The sequence below is a fragment of the Hibiscus syriacus genome, unplaced genomic scaffold (genome assembly GCF_006381635.1).
Source record: "Hibiscus syriacus cultivar Baekdansim isolate YM2019G1 unplaced genomic scaffold, ASM638163v2 tig00008276_pilon, whole genome shotgun sequence".
NCBI classification, from domain to species: domain Eukaryota; kingdom Viridiplantae; phylum Streptophyta; class Magnoliopsida; order Malvales; family Malvaceae; genus Hibiscus; species Hibiscus syriacus.
Genome location: NW_024062161.1, coordinates 78,527 through 102,850, shown reverse-complemented (window position 1 = coordinate 102,850; position 24,324 = coordinate 78,527). Strand labels below are relative to the sequence as shown.

General features: G+C 35.0%; 1 protein-coding gene and 3 pseudogenes across 1 annotated transcript; 2 read left to right on the top strand and 2 right to left on the bottom strand.

Annotated features, from left to right (window-relative positions):
- Positions 1-2,812: 2,812 nt before the first annotated feature.
- Positions 2,813-4,739, bottom strand: LOC120202190 (annotated as a pseudogene).
- A 1,315-nt stretch (positions 4,740-6,054) lies between these two features.
- Positions 6,055-11,576, bottom strand: LOC120202179 (annotated as a pseudogene).
- A 5,342-nt stretch (positions 11,577-16,918) lies between these two features.
- Positions 16,919-22,008, top strand: LOC120202185 (annotated as a pseudogene).
- Positions 22,009-23,422: 1,414 nt separating this feature from the next.
- On the top strand, positions 23,423-23,994 carry LOC120202189 (non-specific lipid-transfer protein 8-like). Its single transcript, XM_039202659.1, has 2 exons — positions 23,423-23,805; positions 23,888-23,994. The coding sequence occupies exons 1-2, from the start codon at positions 23,474-23,476 to the stop codon at positions 23,895-23,897; spliced, it is 342 nt and encodes a 113-aa protein (XP_039058590.1). The 5' UTR covers positions 23,423-23,473; the 3' UTR covers positions 23,898-23,994.
- Positions 23,995-24,324: the final 330 nt, after the last annotated feature.

Genomic DNA, 24,324 nt, shown 5'->3' with positions numbered 1-24,324 from the left:
ATTATTAACTTAGTAATTTGGCAAAATTTTAGGATTAAATTGGAAGTTTTCAAAAATTGTAGCCTATTTTAGAAGTAAAAGAAGTTTAGGGACCAATCTCTGAATTTAGCCAAGGAGTGTCGGTATGTTTGGTTTTATAAACGTGTTTTCTGATTTTGAAATCATAAAACACATATCCCACACCTCTACTTTCAATCCCGATTCCGACACCGTCCGACTTCCAATAGTAAAATTGAAACCACCGTCATGTTCATCTTCGACCCATGAACAAAACCCAGTAAACCAATTATAGCGAAACGCTGTCAAACGACGAATTTCTAGTCAAAGTCTCTACGTTTTTTTTAGCACTACCGTCGAGAAAATCTTAAATTCATCTCCGATCGTTGATCGGTTTTCGACACCTCCCGCACCATTGTTCCTTGTGTCGTTTCGAGTCCAACGGTGTCCTCCTTGTCTCCGTAGCGGCGGCGCGTGTGGGAGTTGAAGCGGTCAAAGATTCGGCCGAGTTGAAATCGAGCTCTCCACCGTTCAAAATTTGAACCGAGGTTGATAAGTGACTCAAAATCGCTTAAAATAATTTTATGAAATTTTTGCAGGAAATTTTAGAGACCGGAGGACGCCTCACGCCCCCCCACGCGCCGCCCCTGCGCGTGGGGGAGCTACGAACTGGTTGATGTTGTTGTTTGACCGGCTTGACCGGTCTGAACCGACCCGATGATATTTTGGGAATTTTTTTTAAAATGGTGATATTTTGGTAATTATTTTTAAAACGGTGATATTTTGGTAATTATTTTTAAATCGGTGATATTTTGGTAATTATTTTTAAAACAATGATATTTTGGTAATTATTTTTAAAACAATGATATTTTGGTAATTTTTGACTGTGGACTATTGAACCCCTTTGACCATAACTTTGACCGGCTTTAAACGACCTTTGATTTTATTCGAGTATACTTATTCTGACATTTTTCGACGTGCCGAATCCGTTTCCAAAGTCTGTTTCTCCAAATTCAAACCTGAAGGCCTCCAAATCATCAGCTAAACCCGAAAAATGCTTATGTACTTAAGAGTTTTAGCTTTGAATAATTGAGTAAGACTTTGGGACTGATAAATTATTAATGCTTGAAGGTACAAGAGACTCTCCTGTCCGTTCGACAGTTCGACCCAATTCCTCTAGATCAGTTAAACCACGTGTGCCAGTATTCACTCGTAAGACCCGTAAATTTTATGATTTCAGGAATTAATTATGTTACCCATTAATAATATAGTGTTACTATGAATTAGGTTTGAAAACTGCAGCAGAGTATGGCGAGGCCAGTACTCAGTAGATCTACAGTTTGATCCCATCGAGGTGTGTTCCCTAAGTACTATTTAATTGTTTTATCTGTTTTGAAATATGGTACAATGAAATCTATAATTTACTGTTTATTGATACACCAACTTACTGGTGATGATTATAGACTACGATTGATATATGATTATTGGTTTTCTCTGATATATGATAACGATGATTACAGATTTATGGAAATAATGCTTACTGCATAAATTGTATTTTGAAATACTGATTTTGGGTTTGATTGAATTACGGAGGTATAGCTCTGATCAAGCTGGTAAACCTTATGGACCTAATGTGACTCTTGGGTAGGCTCACGGGCCACAATATGCTTCATTAGGTTGGCTCCCTTTGCTGTGTGCTTAGGGTAATCCTTACGGACTTACGAACTTAAGGATACAGGCCCCAAAGCCTATCCTTAGGTTGACTTCCTTTCTGCTGTGTGCTTAAGGTAAGCCCTATTGGACGCAGTTCTGGGAAACTGCGGATGGTGTACAGGAGAAGGTTTTAAACGATGAGTTTCAAAAGTTAAACTTCATTATGATTTTATGATGATTTACTAAACTATTGCTCGTTTATAGTACCTACTATAATTTTATTGTACTGTTGGGACACACTGAGTCTACCTCACATTTCGAAAATATTTTTTCCTTTCAGATACTGTTGGTTAGATACCCCGGATCAAGCACTTGGAGGATCAACATATCTCTTGAAGTATATCTAAATGTAATGATTTTAGCATGAAATTTGACTTTACTATTGAAACATGAGCCTTATTTTAAAGTATTGGATTTGATAATGTTTACTCTTTTGCTATTTATATTTAGTTTATCGTAATTTGGATTTTATGACATATTTTTAATTAAATTGTTATTTTTTTCAAGATTTTATTTATGAGTTGAGTTTTTTTTATAGTATAATCTATTATAATTTCATAAATGTTAATTATAATGTAATTTTACATTGATTGAATAACGGTTTCGAAAATGTCTTTAAGAATCATGAATGTGATCCACTAGATTTAGTCAAAACGCATAAGTTCGGTCTAGGGAGTTACAAAGATAGATTTTACATTTTCAAGGTAAACGCCAGAGATTCAAACGCACATAGGGTGAGACAATATGAGCATCCTTGACCAATCGACCAATTTAAAATTTTATTAATTTCTTTTTATTTCTCCACTAGATCAATGGTAAAATTTGAAACCATGAAAAGCATGTATCATTGGTGTTGAGGGGATTTGATGACAAAGGCAACAGCTGAGAGTTGAATGCATGTAGATGCAATTATCACAGCCACAGCTTATAAAAGAAAGTGGGGGGTAATGCTGCAGCTGTATACTATTTGCCTTTGAGATTTCTGGAAACAATCATTATAAACTGAAGTTGGAGTTAAACAGATTTAGATTGTTGCTTTCTAATAATCAAATTGAGATGAATCTAATTTGAATAAAACCATCAACAGCAAAGCAAGAGATATTATAAGTTTCTTGTTTCAGAAAATTTTATTCTAAACTCTGAAAATCAACGAATTTGGCATCTTCAGAGATCTCTGTCATTTGATGATCATCAAGACATACAAAATAGTTGATGCACAAAACTGGAAGCAATCTGAGAAAACAAACGCCCGAGGATCAGCAAAGTCGATTAAGGAAACAATTAACCTGTAATAGCGGAATTCATAGCACTGTGAACGTCGACACCTATTTGGGCTTCAGCTTTCTCCAGATCAGTTGTAGCCGAGCTAAGCTTTTGGGTAAAGTCTGCCAGACCCTTCTGGACCAAGGCAGAATCGAGGCGGTCGACTGCACTGCTTCCACGGCAATAATATCAGCAATAGAATTGGCATGGATAAGTGCAAAGCCACTGCTAAGGAAATATTTTGTTACATCATTTCCTTCATGCACCGACAGGATCCCGGGTTTCAGTTCAGCAATTGTAGGGACATGTCCAGGCAAAACACCCATCTGTCCGGTGGTTGCTGGAACGATTACCATGTCAACCTGATAAATATTACATGCTCTACAAATCAGACATTCGAGAATGTAACGTCTCAGAAATATGAAATTTTTATTCGACGCCCCTTTCCGGCCTTCCCCTTCTCTGAAAAGATGCAAAATATTTCTGTACTAGATGAAGAACCAAATTCTGGTTCATCATTGTTGAGTAGATTATGCTAGGCTCAATTGGTTTATTCAGTTTGCAACCATAGCTTATTTATCCATCTTCTACGAGCAAAGTCAAAAGGAAAGAAGAATATAAAACGAAACAACAGTTTCATGGACCAGAAGGCTCATATTACAAAATTCAAGAAGACCAAAGGATTTAAAATGCTTTGTTTATAAACTTCCTCATTATAAGTGACTTTTAGGCTGCTTATTATCATTCAAACCAAAATGTAAAAAGACCCCAATCTTAATTAGGTAATATCCCGATATAATCGAATGGATGATGGCCACCATGCTTAAGACATCCATGATCATAAAAGCTGTAATTCCAGACAAATGATATCTCATAGAAGAAGGTGCACAATGGAACTGATACATAAAAAAAGATGCATAAGTTGAAATCATGCTATTAGTATATCAAGACTGCTTGAATATAATTTATTCAGTGTTTTCATCTGATGTACTTTACAAAATAAACTGAAATTATCAGATTAAAAGGTCAATAAAACAGAGTGAAGAAGCAACAATTCTCACTAAATGCATAAAACAATCACTTTTAGCCCTTTAAAAATTGAAACGGATCAACAATTTGATTAAAAACACACACAATAAAGTTCCAGGCTAAAACGGACAATCGAATACTACATTCCAATCTTAGACGAACATTATTAATTCAATGAACAGAGAGTCTCAACATGACCAATCAAAATTTAAAAAATCAACGGGAAAATCCTACAAAATCAAAATCGAAGCAAAACTCAGACGCCAAAACCATATCCATAAATCAGACACCAAAGATCCAAGCAAACCACTAAAAAAATGAGAAAAACAGATTTTTAATTAAAACGGAGGTGGAAATACCTCTTTTCCGGAAAGCTCAGATGCGTAAGGAAGGACAAAGTTAACGGTGAGTTTAGAAGGGATAGAAGACGGGTAGCTGGCCGAGGGGCCATGAAGGAAGACGGAGTCTTGGGAGGGTCTAGGTTGGGAACCACTTTGGTCCATGACTCGATGAAGTTGGAATCTTGAGCGGTAGCAGCCGGTACATCTGAGGAAAAGCTCGACTCCTCCTCCATGTGGTGGCCGTGGTGGTTCGAGCCAAGAGGCGTGACGCTTGCCGGAACATGATCAGTGAGGAGTCTTTTGGTCGGCTTCGGCTGGATTTGGGGTTTGGAGATTAGGGAAATGTATTGAGAGTATGTTTATTTGGAATTTGTTTTCCAGGCCCTTTATTTTTGCCGTTTAACACTATGTTACTTGTTAAAATTATTTTTTAAAGCTAAATATATTTTTTTAAAACAGGTTTTGAAATTTTCTTATAGTATTAATCATAAAAATAGTAATATTAGTTTAAATTATTCTAATAATTTAATCAATATTATTATTAGAATATTTTTAATAAATAAAATATATCTAATTTATTATATTTTATTAAAATAATAAATATTATGATTTATATTCATTACTTATTAAAATAATAATAATGTACTATGAAAAATTATTAACAATTTTTTAATATTTTATTAATTATTTTTTTAAAAATATTGAAAATATTATATTAACATTAAATATATAAAATAATATCAATATTAGAAATAAGAACATTATATTATGTTATTAATTTTTAAACAAATAATAGTATTATATTTAGTAATATTTTAAATATATTATTATAATAACATAATATTATATTGACTAGGATCCAATTATATAGTGTAAAAGCTTTTAGTTTTACATATTTTCCGGATAGTTGGATTTGAGAAATCAAAAATTAAAATTAACATTAGTAAATGAGGATATTTATTGGAAAAATGAAAAAAGAGTCATGGAAAACCAATAATGTTTAAATATTGTTAATTTATAGAGATAAAAATTATTAATTTAAATACTTAAGAAGATATTAACTTATTTAAATCGATATAAGTCAATTCCTTTTTCCTCAAACTTATTTACACTAATATAAGTTAGTTTGAAATTATAATGAACAAGTTGAAAAATGACTTGCCAAAAAATTAAGTTATTTTTATAAAGTTTAATATATATTTTTCATGTATTTTCAATTAATTTTACATTAACTATATATTTTACTTGAATCAAACACCGAAAAACAAAGAAAATGTTTGTTCTTAAAACCAATTACAAATCATTGGTTTTGGGGGAAAACATATATGAATATGGAAAAGCCCACATAATTTGTGTAAATAAAAAATTAGTTGACCCTTATTCCCATATGTAATGGGATAAAGGGAGGTAATTTAGTAGATTATCCCTAACGTCAGGTTGAGAACAATTTTCATGGAACACATCCATATTATGAAATGTCCTCCGTAGTACTTTTACCATATGGAAAATCCCCTCTTCTGTCAGGATCGAACACTTATATAACCATTGCTCTTGGCCCAATATAGATATGAATAATCACAAGTACTCAAATGGTTTTCTTCTTCTTCAAAAACTATGCCCAAAAAGGCGAAAAAGAATGCGGAAAGCCTACTGCACCTGATGCTTTGTACGACTTTGAACAAAATTTACAGAGGAAGCTGGAAAGCAGTTGTCAAGACGTAGGTTCATGTACCCAAAAAGCATCTGGATCCTGACAGAAGAGGGGGAAATCTTGGACTTCTAGATTACCTATGTGCCAATCAACTAAACGAGCTTGTCTCGACTTCAATACCACAAGTATGGTTGGCAAAACCCACCATTTGTTATCTTCCCTGTTGCTAAAATCCATATAAATAAATTTCGAAAGTCTATCGATGTCACAATCGTTTTTTTTACTTCTTCATGTTATTATCATCCTGAAGTTTATATGTTCAGTATTAGATTAATAAGAGCATCAAATTCCTCACCTTCTCGTGTTCCAAGTATTTTCCTTCTCAGGTGGTTGGAAAAAGGAGAATCCATAATGAATCATGCCGCAGACGAAAGCCACAACCTGCCAAAAATAAGATGAGGCATATGTAAATCGACTATTGATGTCCACCTACCCTTTTCACGTGGTTATGCAATGCCAGATTCTATGCTTCATGAAAATGCAAATTTCTCCACTTTGCTATACCCATGTCAATTGACTAGTGACTACACTATAAGCATGACGGATAGGTTTTGGCATAACACTACACCTTAGTTTATTGCATCAGAGTATTTTACAGAACAAGAAAGTAACAGAAACCCCAAAGAATTGTAGTTTATTTGTGCTAATGCCATAGTAGAATAGCTGTCATTGGTAAAAGGTGTTACAATATTTGACAGAGATGTGACATTCCACAGGGAATATATACGAGTATGAGAAGCTCTCCTAGGCTCTGGACTGAACAAGGCATTCAAACCAGCAGGTAATGGAGAAAGCAGCGATAGAGGAAGAATTAGTAAGACAGCAAGGAACGCACCAAGAAATATCCAATATAAACTGAAGAAAGTAAGAAGGGTAACAGCAAGATCTGCCAAAAGAATGGTAGTAAATAGGAACTGAAGGGAGTCCAGTAACACAAATTTTAAGCATTAGGTGATGAACAATTCATAAAATCAGCCATATGAGTGAGGTTATACAAGAAATATATCGAAATCACCTGACGACCAACGGGCTTAGTATTGTGCAGTAAGAGAGAAAACGGGAAGAAAAAGTCTCTTTTAAATTCCAAAGATTTCAAGGTACTATCATTTATAAGAACTCCACTAATTACCCCTGTGATCTTTCTGCGGGATGACGCATGAGTTGGGTGTGGGCAACTCTGTTGAAGCTGTTTGAGGCTTTTGCCTGTGGATTCGGAATCTTTCCTGAACCATACACATACAAACAGCCATTTAGCACATAATAATTTACAGAGATCAAAGAGCAACCATTCAAATATTGGAAATGTTTATCATAGAAATCTAAGAGGCATTGTTACTTGAGGTTACCTTGGGTATCCATCATCATTGCTTCTATCTGATGGATCAGGTTGGTGCAAATTGTGAAAGATACAGTCACCAATCACTACCAAGATGCCTAGCTGAAAGTACCCAGAAGCTGATGCTTGAAACGAGCCTAGCTCAATTTTAACCCGATGGAATTCAAGCTGGGAATTTCCATGACTAGCCATCCAATCCACAACAGGAATTAGTGCAGAGCGAATGGATCCATGTCTCACAGTCCTCAACTGAGCATTCAAACCAGCCACCAAACGATTCCAAACAGTTGGTGGAATGTACTGGGAATAGCACATTTCTTTAAATCAGATGAAGGTTAAATCAAACTAACGATAAAGCTACTAAAAATCTACAAGACAGCCAAGACACCTGGCCAACAAGAGTAGTCAACAATGTATCACTATGAAGATTGTAGGGCGACATATAGCTTCCATCCCCACCAAATATTATGCGCATGGGGAATCTCTTTTGTATGATCAATACCATGTCCATACGCTTCTCATCGCCACCAAGGAAAAAATCAATGTATGCAACCATCAAATCAGGTGTTGCTCCAAACTGCATAAATTAGGCACCAATATAAAGAATATAAAATGTATACAATTCTTGAATGAATATATAAGCCAAGGAATTCATGGACAGGTTTGACTTCCATCCACTCAATTTTCCCTAAGGGAATGATTTACTTGGTAACCATCTTATGTTAGTTAAATCCAGATGATATGGAACTCGATATCTTCTTCAAAATCATAAGTGACATCAAGACAGTAACAAAACGTGGCATCAGAATAATTTCAGAAATATATCTCAAGCAAACAATAAGGAAAAGGTTGAATAGACAACGTTTATCATTCAGAATAAGATGACTACAAAAGAATAAAATATGAGAAGCATAACCTTCATCTCCTTGTATAGCTCACACGTGATCTGCATGAGCGAAGACATGAATGGTCATACTTCGATTTGACAAATTCCTGAAGCCAGTCTACATTTTTCCTGCGGCACCATTGTTTCCAGGACCAGGCACAAGGATATGCAAGCAATGACAGTATACTATGCACTGATCCTTCCCAACGCTCATATGCAGCAACTGAGTTAATCTCATTAATGAATCTGTTGAAAGCATCTTCATACCTACAGCCCAATGAAGTTTTTTTAATTATGATTACTATTTTAGGACCCAAGAATAAAAAGAAAAGTTGGATTCTAACGTACATAAAGAAAGGATATTCAAAGGATATTCAATACATGAATCCATAACAATAGACAATGTCCATTGCAGCCCTATAACTGGAAAGCCTCAGGACAATGAATATTTTGCATCAACAGCGAGCAAAACAGCGTAAATATAGCTAGATGATCACTATTCTCCCAAGGATTGTTCGTAAAGTGTACTTTAGAATTCTACTTAAACGTAAATGAGGTAAACTCTTAATACCACTCTCACAACCCAACCCTCCAAAAAAAACAATTCCCATGTGACCAGCAGGCTGTTAAACCCTTGGGTTACTATGCACAGAACAAAAGTTTTGGAAATAGCATAATACATTTTCAGGGCGGATTGTAAATTTTGAGTTCAGCAATGATAATTAGAGGATTATAATATTACATTAGCATAAAAAAAGTGCCATAGTTTGATCTTTATGGTGCTAAAATATTTTCTTACACTATCTCAGTGATGGTATCAGGAGGAGAGTAAGGAAGGTTCCATGGTTCTCTAAAAGTATTGGGACCTATGAATTACATTCTTTAAACATGACTCTGAGTCTCTTCAGTTCTTGTTCCCCGTACCTAGAATGACAAAATATATACAGTCCATAAAGCAATGTCATATAATGATGAAACTGGTTCTAGTCATAGCTGCATACATCTAAGCCAATGAAATATGGCTTTCGACAATATACCTCTGATAGGGAAAGAAGGTACGGGAAATGATCGCTACTCTGATGTTCAACGTTAGCACCATATGAGCTTGATTCAAGCAATTTGATTCTTAAAGTGGTTAACAATACAGCTAAAAGCAACAAAACTCCAGACAGAATAAGTGCAAAAGGCCAAGGACCTCCAAATGTATACATCAACTCCTCAATAGGAGTACAGCAATTTGGCATTTTATACTTGTCAGATATTCACGTATAGGGGCAAAATGGCTCACGGACTCCTCCTGCAAAATGAGCACTCTAAAGTGAAAACAAAAACTGTATAGAAGACCAAACCAATGAGAAAGAATCAAGGAAAAATAACAAGGTATGAAAGATTGAAAATAAAGACAAAGAACAAAATGAAAATCACACTATTAACAAGTGCCTCGTACATATATGAAATTAGCACGATCAGGAAGAAGCTCTAGAGACAAAGGGATGCAAAGATCTTCATCAGAGCCATCAATATCATTATAAGTGCCAATGGGGCATTCCTGTGAATATAATTTTTTTTTATAGAAAAAACAGATTAGTTGAAACATCAAAAGTTCTCATTGTCAAAAGACAAGATGATGCATAAAACTCATACCAACATTCTAAACCTAAAAGAAAAAGACTATATTTGCATCTATATTTATGTCAAGCGAAAACGTTAGAAGACTTGAATGGTTCATATCAATATGTCAAGAAAACCAAGCCCCTGATTGATTAATGGTGACTAATTTCTCATTATAGTTTATTAATACAGTGAGTATTATCAGACTAATCAGATTATAGTATGGGAAGTAAATGTTTTTCTCAGAGCAAATTCTAGTAACTCAAGTTTGTGTGTCATTATTGAAGAAAGAAAAATGATGGCATTATGGGAAAAATTGCTTAGCAGTATAATATCATTCCATGGCAACCTACAAAGAAATGTATCATGATGCTACACCAAAGAAGCACTAGGATTTAATGAACTTTTAGAGAGATTTGGCATATACACCAAAGTATCATGAACTTTTAGAATTGTAAGTATTCTCATAACAAGACCCCACTGGGGTGATGCATAACAGCATAAGGCTTTTTCTACGACAGGTAGAATCATAAATTTTTAAAAATGTGTAACAACTTTAAATTAGTGAAACCTTACCCTGCAAAATGTACCAAAGAGGCCTTTTGGACACTTTTTCCCAGTTACTGTGCCCTTGTCTCCAAAGAGTCCACCATTATCTCCAGCACCATTATCTGCAGAATGAACCAAGTGTGCAACGCGGGTCGGTTCGGGTTAGTCAGGTCGAAGCCCTGGAATCGGGAGGACAACCAAAATATATATATATATATATATATATATATATATATATATATATATATATATATATATTAAAGTGCTCAATCAGTAGGTATTAGAATCAAATGGTAAAAATAGCATAATGCACAGAAAACTTGAAATATAGAAATTGGTTTGTACAGGAGAATTTCTTACAGCTTCACAGCTCTTATATAGATACTTCCACCAGAACCTCCTCCCCCTTTTAGGCCTCCATCTCCACCTTCTGCAGTTATAGATCCATTCAAATCCAGCATGTCCTCTACAATAAGTTTAACTCGTCCTCCACCTTTCCCTCCAAACCAATGTCCATCAAAAGGTCTATCAATCTTACTACCACCTTTACTCCCATAACTCCATGGTTCAGACAAAGTTGACCAAGCATAAACATCACCTCCCCAAAAGCTTGTCTTAGCATCTTTTAAACATGATGCACCTCAACCACCATGTCCTCCACCAGCTTAGCTCGCGGAGGTGGTGGACCAGCCAAGGATGTTGTATTAATAGAAGAATCTGACCAATGGTCAAATTGGCAGCATAAATAACTACTGAACCAGCAACGATGACAACGTATTGAACCAGATTTACATTTCCAAACATGTTAAAGGTAACCATACAGCCTTCTTTAGGGCATTGGATAGAAACATGGGGAAGTATCTCTAAATTTCCCGTACCATAAATGTAAAGATCAGAACTCAAATACAAGTTTGAGTTTAACAAACAGGTAGAATTTAATGATCCAACGCCTTCCAGGTCTTCGCAAGATACAGAACCATTTAATGGCAATGAAATTGAATTCTTAAAACCAATCCAGGTTTCTGGAAAAGATTCTCTGACTGCTTCAAACCAAGACAAAGGGCGGATGTGTAAAAATGCCCAAATAGAATGCACCAACAGAGGTACCAGTACATTAGCAATGTATGCATTACCATCCATTGCAATTGACCATTAGATAAAGTTGCATGCATCCAATACTGCACACTAATCTTAGCTTCCCATTCTAACCGAGATGCTTATCATAGTGCTTGTCTGTAGAAAATCATGTACTTGAAACCGTCTTCCCATACACAATATACAGAAATATTCTCTTTTCTTCACACTGAAATTCACATAGTCAATAATGTCACAATTTCATCCTGCCAGGAAGACCAGACATTTAGACATAATTTGACAAAAGATATAATAATGAAAGAGTACAGATAACACAGCATAAGATGCATAGCAAGACTGGACTAAACTGGAAGAAGATCAACTTAAAAAGATCTATGACAGTTTAGGAAACAAAGTGAGCAAGATCCAGCTAAGCAGATGTTTCATATACTGACACAGAATTTGGAACTTGCTATCCTCCCATTTGCAAACAAGGATATTCAAATCAATGAACCTTATTTATAAGAAAAAAATAGTGTATTTAATATGTAATGCAGTTACAAGAAATTGTCCACTACCGCCCCTTGCTTAGCCCGTTATAAGTAAAAATAAAATATAATGCTGAAATCTTTCCTACTTCCTTGTTCAGCCATCTTATTGGGTTAAACAATAACAATGAAACGTTAGTGCAGCGACGGAGCTACCTTAGGGCCCAAGAGGGCCCGGCCCCTGTTAAAATTTATATATTCGATATAATTTTGGTTTAATAGTATTTTGATTCATGTAAAAATAAATATTTAAATATTTAAAAGAATGGTAAGTTTAAATATTAGACAAATTAGTTGTCTTTTGAGTTTTGAGTTTTTTTTTAATTTATAGTGAATACAAGGAAATATCTGTACAAATACTTTCAATTATTTAACAATGAACGCTCATATACGTGCTTGAACTCGGGACCTCAAGGATAACAAAAATCCCTTAATCATTAAGATCGCTTGGTTCATACTGAATTTCGAGTTTAAATACCTAATAAGTCTTTATATTTTTCTTAAATAATCTAATATTTTGGCTAATATTTAATTCTGGCTCCGTCCCTACGTTACACAATAGTTAAAACGACTTTCACTTGCACGATCAATGCCATTCCATTCGATCAACCACTAAATTATCCACAAATATACACAAAAATCAATTAATAACACAACAATACCATGCAATGCAGATCACAAACTAATTTTTACTATCATCAAATAAGCATAGACTAATCCTTTCTTATCAGAGTCAAAACCTTACACATTTCAGGCATCCAGAACTCAAAATACTGTGGAAAACAGGTCACTCTACATACTTGAATTTTCGATTTCTTAAAAAACGGAAACAGAAAGCGAGAGGAGGAGAATACTGTTTGGCAACGAAGAAAGGCGAGAAGCAAAACAATGTTGATTTTTCTCAGTCAAACTGAAAGACGAAAGTCTCGTTCATATAATTCCCTACACAGCTACGCTTTGGCTTAGCCGGGCTCCGTATACCCATACAGATTCATTACGCGTGTGCCTTTCCTATAATCACTTACCAGCACTCTTCTTAACACTTTGCCCTCTCTTTTCCAATTGCAGAATTCTTGAAAAAAAATCATAACAGAAAAGCCTTGAATAATGGTTAGGAAAATTTTCGGTTACTAACACTTGAGGCAAAAAGGAAGCATTTTCTACGGGATCCCGAAACCACCCGCCACCGACTTACTAGCAAGATGACTGCGATTAAAAACTACAATATGTCAAGATTCTAATTCGAATAGGTCCCAGTCTTGGTCAGAGACCACCGTGTGCGCGCTTGCGGTTCAATAAAGTGGTGAACTATCGGCACCTTTCTTTCCATCGTATCTTAACATTTGTGTAGCAAATATTAAGTTAATATAAAAATAAAATATATTTAATAAATTAAAATAAAACAAAATATCTTATTTAGAGTTAAAATATATTTAAGGTTAAAATATGAATTTAAATTAAAATAAAGATGTTATTCCCATTCTTACTCAAAAGGCATCCTCTATCCACATGTCATTGTACTTTAGTTATGAATCTTAGATTGCATTGTTAACATTGTAATTACGAATGTCGTTTATGGTTAATGAATTACAGTATTTAACATTCAAAACATATAAAATGTATGAATTTAATTTATTTCTTATTTTGTTTTAATTTTAAGAGACAATATATATTCATATATTGTCAATTATTGATCATATAATGATTTTGGATCAATAATTGATCATATAATGATTTTGGATCAATAATTGAGTGTATGTTTGATTTCTCAAGTTTCTCCTATCTCATTGTTCCTTCACACGTGTTACTAGCGACACCTGTTACTAGTGACACGTGCCATAATTTGATTAGAAGATTAATTTTATTGAATAAAATAAAAATTAAATTGATAAAATATATAAGTAACATGAATCAAATGTATAATTATATAAAAAAATATATATAATTGTCACACCGTCTTAAATATTAATTATTAATGACTTAATTAACATTAATAAAATAATTAATTATTAATAAAATTAAAAAATCAACGATTAAATTAAAATCCCTTAAAGTTAAATAACCATAAATATAATTTATCCTTTAGGTTAAACTTCACCATACAATATTCTATTTTTTTCAGTCTATCATCTCTCTCCTTCGAAGCCTTTTTTTCCGCTAATTTTCATTAAATATACTAATAAAATATGCATGCCACTTAAATCTACAAGATTGAAATTTCTTTAAGTATTTGGGTGATTAAAATCTTTTGCTCTAGATCTACATTTTCTGTGAAATAATATCTCTTTTATTATTTTTTTATATATATTTTGTTCTAGATCTAAGTTTGACAAAATAATATCTAAAGTCTTTGTATTTTGAAAAAAAATAATGTGACTAGGGATGGCAAAAGGGCGGGTCGGGTGCGGATACTCCATCCCCCATCCCCATACCCACCTAATATTTTTCAATATACCACCCGCCCACCACCCATGGTGGGTACAAATTTTCAAATCTACACCCGCCCACGCGGGTACATTTTCAAATCCATCCCCACACCCACTACCCACTAGCGACATACCTATCTAGACCCGCCTAACAACAAACTAATGGGATGTTGGAGTTGGTTCCCAGACAGTTCGTGATGGGGTAGCAGCGCATGCTTCAATTTGTCAGAGGAGTAGCTCTACGAATGTTATGGAGACAGATTGTAGGAAGCATGTAGTCGCAGAGCTGGATTGTTGTGTTGCTTTCGATGTTAATGCTCATAGTGCGCCTAATATGGGTTTTGAGGGGCTAAAGAACATGGAAACTGCTGCTTTTGATGTTAATGCTTATAGTACGACTAATTTGTGTTTGGATGGGCAACATGGGCTAAAGAACATAGAAAGTGACGTGGTTAGTAGGATTATGGGTTTAATCAAAGAGCCGAATATTTTCCTAATTAAAGACCAGATTAAAGACTAAATATCCTTAGTATTTGGATAAATTATATGTTATATATTATACAATATTAAAATTTATAAATTAGTCTATAAAATTACACATAAATTCATAATGGTCCAAAATTTAATAGATATTTAGCTGGGTGGGCGGATGCGGGGCGGGTGGATGCGGGGCGGATGCGGGGGCGGGTAATGTCTCAAACCCATTACCCGCCCACCACCCACGACGGGTACCACTTTATAAATCCACACCCGCCCACTACCCGCTAAAATTATACCCATCCCCGCTCCAATTGGAGCGGATGCGGTGCGAAATCCACGAAACCGTACCCGTTTGCCATCCCTAAATGTGACCCTCAAATTATTTTTGTACTCGATGTGATTTTTTAATTTAGAAAATAAATTTAATGTGATTTTTTGACTAATGTTTTCTATCGTTGATCATTACGGTATTGACATAATTGTTGGGATTTTCGGAAGCTCGATTCGACAACCGGAACGGTTTGCAAAGAGGGGTCGGAATAGTTTTTGAGTTTAGGGAGTAAGGAGATTGAAAGATAGAAAATTGCACAACTATTTAGAGTGGTTCGACTTTCTAAACCAAAGTCTACGTCTACTACCTTAGCTCCTCACCAAGGATTTTCCAACAAATTCACTAATTTGTTCTTTCTTTTGAGGACAAAGAGATAACCTTACAAATCTCTAGTTTTTCCGAGCTAAACTAGAACATTTCCCTAGCTTTTACACGGGATAAGCTAGAACTTTTCCCCTTTACAAAAAGGATAAAATAAGTAAATAAGAAAACCTCTCTAAGGTAGGTGTTTACAAGATTGATCTCACAAGAACAAAATATTTACAAGAGAAAGATGAAATAAGAATGAAAAACTCTTCTCTTGTGTTTGATTGCTTGGATATTTGTTCTCTCTATTCTTCAAGTGTCCTTAGCTTGTATTTATAGCTTGAAATGTGTTTGATGTTGTATATAGCCGTTGGGGATGTTTTGGAACCGTTTGGGGATGATTTTTCTACTCAAAAAGGCTGCCCATAACATGGTGCATTGGTGCACTATCATTGTGCATCGATACCCCTTCATTAAATTCAAATAAACTAGCCGTTGCAGCCTTCGTGCATGGATGCACAGCAGGATGCATGGATGCACAACCTTGATGCATCGATGCACAAAATGATGCATCGATGCATAGAAGGATGTATCGATGCACTAATTGCATTCGGTGTTTGAGTGCATGGATGCACTAGTGCAAGTGCATGGATGCATTGCAGGGATGCATGGATGCACTACAGGGGTGCATGGATGCACTTTGACACCCTTTAGCATTTTGGCTCAAATCCGAATTTAATGGACTTTGAATTATTTTTGAAACATTTTTAAAACTTTGAATAAATTCAATTCAAGTCCAAAAATATTTTGCCTTAAATTTATTATATCGAAACATAATTCAACAATAATAATTTATAATATTAACATGTCGGTTTACAATAACAGTAAAGAAAAATATGTAATAAAAATATAATTATTAAAAATTTTAAAAACAAAGGAAAATTAAAGATTTATACGTGATCCCTTGCAATTTAGGTCTAAAGTTTCCACTGTAGGATTGAATAACTCAATATAAGACTATCTGTTGAGGCTGCGACTGGATAAGAAGTCCGCCAAAATTCAAAAATATTCAAATTCCTAACCAGGCCCACCCATTTCCGTTACAATCCAAATGGAGCGGTGGCGTCTGTCGAAGGCAGAGGAAACTAACAAACTCCTGAAACGGTAACAAATTATTAAAATAAAATAAAAACTTTTTAAAATAATATCTGCTTACGTGGCGCATTTATACACCTAAACCATATCTCATTATATCATCTTTTCTCTCTTGAAAGTATCTCATCATACCATCTTAAGGCCCACAAAGAATCCCAAAAAAATAATTAATTTCCCAAAAAAAAAAAAAGAATAAGCGAAAATAGCTTTTCTACTTCACTTCCTCGTCTCCTTCCTCTACTGTTTCCTCTCAATCTCCTTCGTTATAGCAATTTCTATCCGTTCGAATTCGAAATCCAATCCCGATTCGTCCTTCGTTAGGGCTTTCAAACAACAAGAAGAAAAAGGAGGTGAAATGACGACAATGGAGAGCTTGATTGTGACGGTGAATAGGATTCAGAGAGCTTGTACGGTACTCGGTGATCACGGCGGAGACGCTGCTTTGCCTACTCTTTGGGAAGCTCTTCCCTCTGTTGTCGTCGTAGGAGGCCAGGTTTGCTCTTTCTTTCGGTGTTTCCGTATATAACTTTTCGTGGCTTTGCTGCGATTCTCTGTTAATTTGTTCATTTGCTGTGAGTGTAGAGTTCCGGAAAGTCATCGGTGTTGGAGAGCATTGTCGGACGCGACTTCCTTCCTAGGGGATCGGGTTATATTTCTTTTTCTTATTAATTTATATGCTTGCATGTTGAATTTTCTGTTTTGACTTCTGTTTGGCAGCTGAGAAAATCTTAAAGAAATGTTTAAATGATAAAATAATGTAAGGCGAAGCACGTCGCCTCACATGTGACGGATTTATGTTTTTTAAGTTATTAACTATACTGGGAGTTTAAGTTTTTAAAAAGGGGGGGAAAAGTCCAACTAATTTAAAATTTTCTAATTAATCCTTCCTTCAAACAGAAGTCAAAACTGGTGTGGTGTGGCATGCTTCATACTGTTTAATTTGGGAGATGGACAAATGAAATTTTGTATAATTCCTTGCTTTTGTTGTTAAGCTGAGAAACTCAGATGATGTCTATGTCTCTGTCTATGCCTTTGAAATTTCAGGTATTGTGACTAGGAGACCCCTAGTGTTGCAGCTACATAAAACAGAAGAAGGGATTCAAGAATATGGAGAGTTCCTTCACTTGCCCAAGAAAAAATTCACTGATTTCTGTAAGTAATTACTTCTATAAACCTATTTATTTATTTTTATTTATTCAGTTCATAATTTTCGGATTTTGTTCACTTTCTCTGGTTTTGGTGCCAGTTTCATTTTGGCTTAAGGATGCACAAACCCTCTTAATTTTTAAAAACCAATTAAGCTATTAACTTTTTTTACCCAAATTTTATCAATTAAATCTACCACTTTTTTATTTATTTATTAGTGTCAATGTCATATGTTGTGTCACAGTTGTCAAGTGACATTTCCAGAAATTTATTAATAGATATATTTTTTCTTTACAAAATCTGTAAATGACACATGGCAGAACCGTAATGTGTCATGTAATAGTAATATATAAGAAAACAATCCTTAAGACTTAACGGTTAAAATTGGTCAAATAATTTAATTGATTCAATTTCTAGGTTCAAGGATTCGATTGGGTGAAATAAGATTAGGAGTTCAGTTGATTTAAAAAAAAAAGTTGAAGGGATAAGACACCCTTAAACCTTTCTTTTTCATGCATATTATCAGTCATACTATTAACGTGTCCGTAAGTCATAGTGTTGTCATCGTTAGAAACTGTATTACAATGATAACTTCATGTACTTGCTATTGCTTCTTGTTTATAAGTTTTAGCAATGAACTAATGATCCCGTTTCTTGGATGTGAATTAAATAAAATGTCCAGTTGCAGTTGAATTGTCTGGTTTACTTCTTTCCTAATGCAGCTATGGTTCGGAAGGAAATCCAAGATGAAACTGATAGGATGACTGGGAAATCAAAACAAATTTCTCCTGTACCGATTCATCTCAGTATCTACTCACCAAAAGGTACTGGCATTTACAATTTGATTTCTGTTAAATAAGCTGAAAAGTAGCCTGTTTAAATTCATTCTATGGTATCCTTGTACTATTAGTAATCTTGCTTTCTGCTTACTAACAATTGTAATTCATGGTTTTGCAGTTGTCAACTTAACATTAATAGATCTGCCTGGTTTAACGAAGGTTGCTGTAGGTATACCTCCCGGTCTCCTAAAGAATTTCTCTTTCTTTTCATCTGTTAGATTGTAAATAGTGGTTTTGTTTTTGGTAGAGGGACAGCCAGAGAGTATTGTTCAAGACATAGAAACCATGGTTCGCTCATATGTTGAGAAGGTAACAGTAAATTTCCCTTTTTAACAATAATTTGTGCTGGATGGAAGCTAGAAAAGTAAAATTAATTGCATCCTTCTAGGATTTGTGTAATATACTATAATTATAAATTGAAATTGTCCTCATGGCTGTATACGATGCTTAGTAGGTTTTCGACCCAATTGCTAAAGTTTTCCTTTGTGGTAACTCTATCTAATATCTGTGGGTAAAGATATATTTGATGTTTGTTTGTTGTTAGTTCCTTTTTCCAATGAATAATCAGTTTATTATCTAAGATAGAATTTATTAGACCTTTGGGGATTCAAATGCCCGGTTTCTCTTCTCCATTGATTGCACAGCCAAACTGCATCATTCTGGCTATAACTCCAGCTAATCAAGATATAGCGACATCTGATGCTATGAAGCTGTCTAGAGAAGTAGATCCTGCAGGTATCTGTCTTCTTATAATTGCTGGTTACAGTTTAATCGGACTGTCTTGTAAGAATAGTATCATAGTCGTCGTTAATTGTATTAGGTGAAAGGACATTTGGTGTGTTAACCAAGCTCGACTTGATGGACAAGGGAACAAATGCTATAGATGTAAGCTTTCTTCCTATTTTAATTTGCATTCAGAGTATGTTTATGACTTGACTGGGCATCTGCTGCAGTGTATAAAACCTAACCAATATATGTTTTGTTAATTTAACATTGAATAGGATCACACATAGGGCTTATTTGTTCTTGCCCATTTTACACATGTTTACTTTTCTTCTTCTCTTTTCATTTCTTTTTAAATGCAGGTTCTTGAGGGAAGAGCTTATCCACTTCAACACCCTTGGGTTGGAGTAGTAAACCGTTCACAAGCTGATATTAACAAAAATGTTGACATGATTGCCTCTAGGAGGAAGGAGTGCGAGTTCTTTGCCACTAATCTTGATTATGGACATTTAGCTAGAAAAATGGGCTCTGAATATCTTGCAAAAGTTCTCTCACAGGTTTTGTTTCCCGGTTATTTGCATTTCTGTATAGCATATCTATTTACTTACTAGAATATTCCTTTGGTGTCAGCATTTGGAATCTGTAATTAGAGCCCGGCTTCCTGGCATTACTTCTTTAATTAACAAAAGCATCGAAGAACTTGAAGCAGAATTGTCCCACCTCGGTAGATCTGTTGCTGTTGATGCTGGGGTAGTGAGCCTCTGAACTTCTGGCTTATTTTTTTGATATTGGGGTATTCATAGGTTTCATTAATCAATTTATATTTTATTGCTTTTATATATCAGACTCAGTTATACACCATCCTAGAGTTATGTCGAACATTTGATCACATATTCAAGGAGCACTTGGATGGAGGGTACTATTTTTAGCTCGTTTCTTTTCACTTCCATTTTGTGCAGAATTTGCAGTACAAATTAAATATATAATATGATACAATCATAATTCTTTATCATCTTGTTTCAATCTTTCTCTAGGCGACCAGGTGGAGACCGCATCTATGGAGTTTTTGACAACCAGCTGCCTGCTGCTTTAAGGAAGCTTCCATTTGACCGTCATTTGTCACTGCAAAACATTAGGAAAGTAGTCTCAGAGGCAGATGGGTATCAACCTCATTTACTTGCTCCTGAGCAAGGTTACCGACGTCTCATTGATGGTGCACTTAGTTATTTCAGAGGCCCAGCAGAGGCTTCTGTTGATGCTGTAAGTTCCCTTCTCTCGTCGGCATTTTCTTGTTATCTTGGTTAGTTCTCTGTTATATTTGGCATAGGGCCTTTTGACTATTTCTTGGAGGTAAGTAGAATGGAGAGGGTTCAATTACCGAGGGTTCAATATTCATGGTATGCTGTTTGCTGGATTTAAAATAAAAACTAAATATCTATTGTATTTTCATTCTTTAAAAGTAGTTCATCTGCAGTGACTGGTTCCTTTTTGCAGGTTCACTTTCTTTTAAAAGAGCTTGTAAGAAGGTCCATTGCAGAAACTCAGGTTAGGAGTTTGAAACTTCACTACCTTCTTGGATGAAACAGTGATTACTTTAGGGATAATGGAAGAACGAAATTTCATGTTTTGGAATTCAACAGGAGCTGAAGCGCTTTCCAACTCTCCAAGCTGAAATTGCAGCAGCTGCAAATGAAGCATTGGAGAGGCTTCGTGAAGAGAGTAAAAAACAACTTTGCGAATGGTGGACATGGAGTCATCATACTTGACAGTGGATTTCTTTCGGAGACTCCCCCAAGAAGTGGAGAAAGGTGGAAACCCGACTTCCTCATCTGCAGATAGATATGCTGAAAGTCACTTCCGCAGAATAGGATCAGTTGTTTACTCTTATGTGGGGATGGTGTCTGATACGCTTAGAAATACCATTCCTAAGGCCGTGGTTTATTGCCAAGTAAGGGAGGCCAAGCAGTCATTGCTTGATCACTTCTATATACAGCTGGGTAAAACGGAGGTACCAAATATCTTTACTCGTGCATTTTCCCCTACTTGCACACATACATTCATTTTGACACATCCACATGACACTCACTCGGTAATTTTATTGTGAACGGATTCCATTCGAGCTGTTGCAACGTATACCGAGGGTTCTTTGCTGACTTGTATCCATTCTTTTCTTGTAGGGCAAGCAACTGGCAAAGTTATTGGATGAAGACCCTGCATTGATGGAAAGGAGGCAACAATGTGTCAAGAGGCTTGAGTTATACAAATCTGCAAGAGATGAGATTGATTCAGTCTCATGGGCCAGATCAAACCACCCGACCCCCTGATAAGAGCGTTTGCATCACCGCCAAAGAACGAGGGAGACCGGAGAAGGTGTAAGTTTAATTCAACTTTTGTTGCATTTTCTTGTGCAGCTTTTGTTCCAACCAGCTAAAACCTATTTTTTTTTTCTAGAACATTGGTCTATGCTTTTATTGTTCTCCTAAACAGTGTCATTGTTGTAATGCTTTTGTAGAAGTGTGAAGTAAATAGCTTTCTTAACGTTAATAGCGTCTCTATAGTAAACCGGATGACTCGCATACGATCGTAGAAGAAACGATTGCTTTTTTTTTTTTTCCGGGTAAACTACATATTTAGAATCCCAACTATTACTTTTGTTTTGTTTTGGTCATACAACCATTTTTTTAAATTATACATAACGTTTAGTTTTGGTTTCATTTTGGTAACCTTTTGTTAAAAAATTAACGATGGCATTGATATGTCGCCATATGGTAATGCCATGTCATCATTGAAAAGAATAAAAAATGACATGTTAGTAATTCTGTTAATTTAACAGTGGTGACCAAAATGTAACCAAAACGTAATGGTAGGTATAATTTTGAAAACAAAACAGTTGAGTGACCAAAATAGAACAAAAGTGATAGTTTAGATATTAAACGTATAGTTTACCCTTGTTTTACCTCCGAAAGGACCGAAACATGGTTTCCTCATCTTCCAAGAACTAATTCGACTGTTTTCTGAAAATTGTTTGAGTAAAAAATCAAAATTGGCTACGTCCTCTAACCTACTATAGTTTAATTCGAACCGACACATTCAATTTAACTAGATTTTATATCCAATTTATTAAAAAAACAAATCAATTTAAAAAGGTTTAATATAAAAACAAGTGTACAAATTATATTTATTTTTTCATTTTGGTACCTAAAATATTTTTGATCAATTTAGGTATCTAACATTTTTAATATTATTATTCATGTACCATTTAAAAATAATGTCGCGACATGTTAAAAATAATATGTTATATTTTAAATGAATTAAATATCATTTTAAAACATAATTTTAATATTGTGTCTATGATTTTCGCTTGATATAAACTTCTATGGTACTGGTTTTAGTGTTATATGTACAAATATAAAGTTTGGTTGAGATGTTCAATCATGGGAACGCATAAGCAATAGGTTTTCAATATGGTACTCTTGTAAAGGAAGTAATCTTCCTGTATTTGACTCTTCTGCAAATTCCACCAGCTTTTAATTCTTTATTCTTAACCAACCAACCACTTCACCTTAAAATATATGACAACTTCCATTGATTAAATTAGGGTTAATATGATTTTGTTTGCATAATTTAAGTATTAATATATAATGTGATATTTAATTTTTTTTCTTTTATCATTGAACATTCAATGAATTGATTAAATACCAAAACTTATATTAACCCATTAGATTAGTAGAACTTTCACCTTCACATTTCACTTAATTTCTCAATGCTGGGCTCGTTTCTTATTCGGCTGCATGAACCGACATGGTGAGGGTTCTTTGGTTTATATTTCAGAAGAATTCATCAATCATACCAAACTTACTTGGGTGTAAGAAGCAATTAGCTTAAAATATTTGCACTCGTTTCTTTGACCGATGAGTTAGCACTTGAAGCTTCCTATAAATATGATGGCCAAATCAGAACAGAAGCAGCGGTCGCCGATTAAAGCTAAAGGTTTTAAGCAAGAACAGTGATGGCTTGGAGAATCGAAATCTCGGTTATGCTTCTTCTGTTGATCGCTTCGACTTCGAATGCCGCCATTTCGTGCAGTGTGGTGATCAAGGACTTGAGACCTTGCGTGAATTACCTGGTGAACGGGACCGGGAAACCGCCGACGACTTGTTGTGCCGGGGCGTCTGCTCTGGCATCCGCCGCGTCGTCGTCGGCTGACAAGAAGGCTGCTTGTGAGTGCATCAAATCTGCAGCTAAGAACATGAAACCCAAAAACGATTTAGCTCAGGCTCTTCCTTCTAACTGTGGAATCACATTGCCCGTCACCATTTCACCCAATGTCGATTGCTCCAAGTACGTAATCCGTTACGTTCATCCCATCGTTTTCGTATTTTGATTCACCCCATGTAATTCGTCGGCGTTTCCATTTTTGCAGGGTTGGTTGAAAACCGCAAGTGCCGTGGATGGACACATGAAGTAATCGAAACTCCATTTTATAATACTGGAATCCTGTCATGCTATTTGGATTCCTTCGACGAATAAAGCTTGATGCCATCATCTACTATTTCTCTTTTCATGTTCTCTGCTTTATGTATCTGTGATCATCTTGTATTCAAATCTTTTCTTATTTTACACTTCTATATTTTATTTCCATGTTGAATTTCCCTCTATACTTTATCTTTGTTGTTACAGATCATCGAATACAATGACGACGCTCATTATTACGACGCTAAGAAAACAGAAATCACCACAAGTAAACATTTACATAGGCGGAAGTTGCTATCCAATTAGACAGAGTCGTGTTTTTTTTAATTAAAATTTAAGTTGATTTATTTTTGTTAAATGAGTGGAATTTAAGTTGGGTTAATTTAA

What these genes read in the sequence shown, in the direction of transcription:
- LOC120202189 (XM_039202659.1), top strand. Translation starts at nt 23,474, where the DNA reads ATGGCTTGGAGAATCGAAATCTCGGTTATGCTTCTTCTGTTGATCGCT.